Source organism: Colobus angolensis, unplaced genomic scaffold (genome assembly GCF_000951035.1).
Source record: "Colobus angolensis palliatus isolate OR3802 unplaced genomic scaffold, Cang.pa_1.0 Scaffold202, whole genome shotgun sequence".
NCBI lineage: Eukaryota > Metazoa > Chordata > Mammalia > Primates > Cercopithecidae > Colobus > Colobus angolensis.
In genome coordinates, this window is record NW_012115178.1 from 3,367,688 (window position 1) to 3,373,049 (window position 5,362).

General features: G+C 40.0%; 1 protein-coding gene across 1 annotated transcript in view; it reads right to left on the reverse strand.

Annotated features, from left to right (window-relative positions):
* Positions 1 to 1,541: 1,541 nt before the first annotated feature.
* HECTD1 (HECT domain containing E3 ubiquitin protein ligase 1) overlaps positions 1,542 to 5,362 on the reverse strand; it is a 52,371-nt gene continuing 48,550 nt past the window's right edge. The window contains exons 29-31 of the mRNA XM_011941861.1: positions 4,646 to 4,796; positions 2,607 to 2,751; positions 1,542 to 2,494 (exon numbers count right to left, since the gene is read on the reverse strand). Coding sequence (XP_011797251.1) covers positions 2,357 to 2,494; positions 2,607 to 2,751; positions 4,646 to 4,796 — 434 coding nt within the window. The 3' untranslated portion in view covers positions 1,542 to 2,356. The remainder of the gene's footprint in view (positions 2,495 to 2,606; positions 2,752 to 4,645; positions 4,797 to 5,362) is intronic.

The following is a 5,362-nucleotide window of genomic DNA, read 5'->3' on the forward strand; positions in this document are numbered from 1 at the left end:
CTCCATCTAACTTCACTAAGATGCTTTAAGTGACTTTTCATACTTTTATTTGGTCAGCCTTACCTTGTTCTTAGATTTTTTCTGAGGAAGACTCCTAATATTTCAAAAACAGCTATGATTGTATGTAAACTTTTTGTTTTTATTTTTGAGTTTCACTCGTTGCCCAGGCTGGAATGCAATGGCACAATCTCGGCTCACTGCAATCTCTGCCTCCCGGGTTCAAGTGATTCTCCTGCTTCAGCCTCCAGAGTAGCTGGGATTACAGGTATGTGCCATCATGCCCAGCTAATTTTTATATTTTAGTAGAGACAGGGTTTCACCATGTTGGTCAGGCTGGTCTCAAACTCCTGACCTCAGTTGATCCACCCTGCTTGGCCTCTCAAAGTGCTGGGATTACAGATGTGAGCTACCATGCCCTGCCTGATTTTATGTAAAGTTATCAACTTATCTGCTGTAGCCACTTGCTAGACCAGGGTTCAGCAAGCTTTTTCTGTAAAGGGCCAAATAGTAAATATTTTAGGCTTTGTGGGCCATATGGTCTCTGCTAACTACTCAATTCTGCCATTGTAGTGCAAAAGCAACCATGTAAATGAATGAACGTGGCTGTGTTTGTGACACTGAAATTTAAATTTCATAATTTTCACATAAAATATTCTTTTTTTTCCCCCAACAATTTAAAAATTTTAAAGTCATGCTTAGCCATGGGCCATTCAAAAACACACAGCAGGCCATAGTTAGCTAACCCTGGTGCCAGGCTAGTCTTGGTAAAAGCTGACTACTGATAGACATCTCAGAGACTTGTAATTATAGCAGAAGGTATCTCTTACAGGAAGAGAATTTGCCTTTTAAACAGGTCAATATTGGGCAATTTCAAACATGCTTTTGGTTCCTTAAAAAACCACGTGAGCCAGGTGTGGTGGTACACATCTGTAATCCCAGCTACTGCGGAAGCTGTGGTGGGAGGACTGCTTGAACCTAGGAGTTTGAGACCAGCCTGGGTAACACAGCAAGACCCTATCTTTAAGGAAAAAAAAAAAGAAGCTATTTGGCTAAATCAGGCCTAGTGTCATTCCTTTCACCTATAAGCACAGATATGGTAATAACTGGAATTTGGAAAATCCACTTTGGAATTTGGAAATACAGTTCCTTCTTCAAAACCAGAAAACAGCAGTATCCTTGTGTTTTCTTTTGACACTAACACAACATTTAAAAATCATTCTTGGATCTTTCTTACATCCTCACTTTACATATCCCTGCAGATACAATAGTTAAGTTGTGGATCTGGTGTTTTTTAAAAAAATTAACACAAGTAACTGGTCAGTTCTAGCTGAGGCATACTTTAAAACTGAACCCAACCGTTGGATCACAAGTGTGTGAATATTTCTTCTAGTCTTTCAATTTTAATAACTGTATTTACTATAGAAAAATACATTTCTTTATGTAGTAACTTCAGAAAACTTTGGATGATTCAAAATGACAAGTACATGGTAAAGCTCTGAAGTCTGATGATTGCACTGAAATAGTCACGCGACACCGTTCTGTACGCTGCAAACATTTTAATCATTATTGTTGAGCATACATTTTGGAAATTTTTTACTTCAAACGGCAACAAGTTAAATAAATGTTTATAATATACAAAGAAAATACAACCAAAAGTAAAACTTGCTTTAAGTGTGCCTTGCACTTAGACCAGTGTTTTCCCCCCTTAATACATCTTTATTTTTGAGCTGCACAAACACACTTAAGACTTTGATCTTCATAGTATGGCATTTAGCAAATAAAAATATACTCCCACCTTAAAGAAATAAAAGGTTGGTGCATGATTATATGCCAAACAAAGAGAGAACACTAGAATACTCTTGATAGTGCAGGCATCATTAAAAAGGAAAAGAAAAAGCTTGAGATGCTCATTAATTCTCTATGTTTTAAGGAAGCAGGATTTTTGACCAAGTAGCTTAAAAGCCAGCAAAACAGGGATCAGTGACAGCAACTGTAGTGTATGGAGTATGAAATGACAAACTTTACACAAATACACTGTTAGAAATTTACCAGTGAACACTGAAGATCTGAGAAGCTGCTCTTTGGAACAGTCAAGTAGGACCACCTTATTCCAGTCACATAAGCCCTTGTAAAGTAACACAGTGTTCTGTGCTATATACTTGCTGGCTGGGTAGTTACAGGATTTGTTTTGTCATTAGCAGCTAACAAACTTATTCCACATGTTCTTAAAGCCTTAATGGTGGAAAAAAAGGCAAGTGTCATTAGCGTGGAGGATCATATACTTCTCTGCACATAAACGCAAGAGGCTTCACTAGTATTTTTAAAGTCTCTGATGTCTCCCATTGCACTTCAAAGCTCAATTGAGATGAAAGCCTTTCTCCATTGTAGCAGCTAGCAGGCGCTCTCTCATGATATCCTCAGAAGAATATTCAGGCAACTTAAGGTAATGCACACATGTATTGACTGATGGATAGCTTGCATCAGTAGCATCAACCTACAGCAAGAAAGCAAACACAACAGAAGACCATGAGTTTAAATACGTCTTTCTTTCAAAAGTGAAGTAACTAAATTTCATTTGGATTCCCAATTAGCCACAGAGCTTGTACCTTGCGTACAACCGTGAGCCTGGGATGGAGGTTAGCCAGTCCACCTGGGGGTAGAGTTGAACAACCAGTGGTAAACTGCAAGAATGCTTTCCTTTCATCAGAAGACATGCCACATAAAACCCTCACAAACCTCAGGAAACCAGGGCTAAAAGAACAAAAATATAGTTATACTGAGTTGACTGCAGATTTAAATGAAAATCACTACCACTACTTTGTAAGCCAGCAACAAGCCCCCTAAAAAACAATATCCTCACACCAGAAGAACAACACATCTAGAGACTCTTGGGTAAGTATGAAATGGGCTAAGACAAGCTACTTTAAAAATATCCCTGGCCAGGTGTGGTGGCTCATACCTGTAACTCCAGCACCTTGGGAAGATGAGGCGGGTGGGTCACCTGAGGTCAGGAGTTTGAGACCAGCCTGATGAACATGGTAAAACCCATCTCTACTAAAAATACAAAATTAGCTGGGCATGGTGGCGCATGCCTGTAATCCCAGCTACTTGGGAGGCTAAGGCAGGAGAATCGCTTGAACCTGGGAGGCAGAGGTTTCAGTGAGGGGGATTATGCCATTGCACTCCAGCCTGGACAACAAGAGTGAAACTACATCTCAAAAAAAAAAAAAAAAATCCCTCAAAGCCTGTCTTGCACTTATAAATTGTAAAAACTGAAAAATACTGATGGTGTATGGGGTCCATCTATTATGCAACAAAGTCAGCAAATCATAAAAACATAGGATGCATTTGCAAAATCATTCCAAATATGGATAAATATACCAACGGGGATCTGAAATAATCAATTTTTGTTCCAGCAAAATAATTATCTTGTGATAAATTTATGTAATGAAATAGTAGATGAACTACATGCCAGAACATGGATAAATTTCATAATCATGTTACTCAAAAGAAACCAGACCACAAAGAAAACAGACTACATGATTTTACATTAAAAGTTCAAAAGCGGCCGGGCACGGTGGCTCAAGCCTGTAATCCCAGCGCTTTGGGAGGCCGAGACGGGCAGATCAGGAGGTCAGGAGATCGAGACCATCCTGGCTAGCGCAGTGAAAACCCGTCTCTACTAAAAATACAAAAACTAGCCGGGCGAGGTGGCGGGCGCCTGTAGTCCCAGCTACTCTGGAGGCTGAGGCAGGAGAATGGCGTAAACCCGGGAGGCGGAGCTTGCAGTGAGCTGAGATCCGGCCACTGCACTCCAGTCCGGGCGACATGAGCGAGACTCCGCCTCAAAAAAAAAAAAAAAGTTCAAAAGCAAGCAAAACTGATTAACATATGGTGATTAAATTAATAGAAAAGAATATCATGGGAAGGGGGATTTTTGAAGTTGTTTCATATTCTGGATACCAATTACATAGGTGTGTTCACTTTGAGAAAATCCTCTAAACTGTATATATGATGTGTGTACTTATCTGTTATATTCAATAAAAAGTTTAATATAAATGTAGTATAGCCTAACAGCTTACAATTTACCAAATTTTAAAAATGAACAATTAAAACACAATGAGAAAAGGAATCAACATCAACCATGATGTCAGCTGTCTTTTTTTTTTTTGAGATGGAGTTTCACTCTTGTTGCCCAGGCTGGAGTGCAATGGCACGATCTTGGCTCACTGCAACCTCCACTTCCTGGGTTCAAGTGATTCTCCTGCCTCAGCCTCCCAAATAGCTGGAATTACAGGCGTCTGCCACCACACCCAGCTAATTTTTGGTATTTTTAGTAGAAACAAGGTTTCACCATGTTGGCCAGGCTGGTCTCAAACTCCTGACCTCAAGTGATCCGCCCGCCTTAGCCTCCCAAATTGCTGGGATTACAGGTGTGAGCCACTGCGCCTGGCCTGATATCAGTTGTCTTTTTGTATCCTCCCAGCCTTATCAATGGATATGCATTCTGGTCACTGTGAGACACCACTGCTTTCTCACTTACTTTATGAATGTAATTCACTGAGTTATAGTTCTTTAGAGAACCTGTCACTTGATTTGGGGAATATAAATAATTTTGTTGATCTTAGAAAATAGTATCACATACCTGTCACGTGTATAACCCAGCTTAGGTTCAGTGTAATTGATAATATCTTCTGCTGCCCAGGATGGTGACTGGTTTCCACAAAGAATCATTTGGACTTCTTCATGGCTGAAGGAACTTAACTTCTCCATTGGAAAAACTTTATTAAACCCATCTACATCATACATGTACAGAAACACAAAAAACATACAACTCAGTTTCCAAGTTATAATTCCAAAATACCAAATTTCAAACCAAAATACCCATTATCAGAATCAATCTAAGTATCTATCCAGGAATGAATGTGTAAAGAAAATGTGGTATATATACACAATGGAGTACTATGCAACCATAAAAAAGAATGAAATATTTTCATTTGTAGGAACATGGGTGGAACTGGAGGTCATTATATTAAGTGAAAAAAGCGAGGCACAGAAAGACAAGTATCACATGTTCCCACTCATATGTGGGAACTTAAAAAGTTGATCTTGGCCAGGCAAGGTGTCTCACACCTGTAATCCCAGCACTTTGGGAGGCTGAGGCAGGCAGATCACCTGAGGTTGGGAGTTCGAGACCAGCCTGACCAACATGGAGAAACCCCATCTCCACTAAAAATACAAAATTAGCCGGGTGTGGTGGTGCATGCCTGTAATCCCAGCTACTGCGGAAGCTGTGGTGGGAGGACTGCTTGAACCTAGGAGTTTGAGACCAGCCTGGGTAACACAGCAAGACCCTATCTTT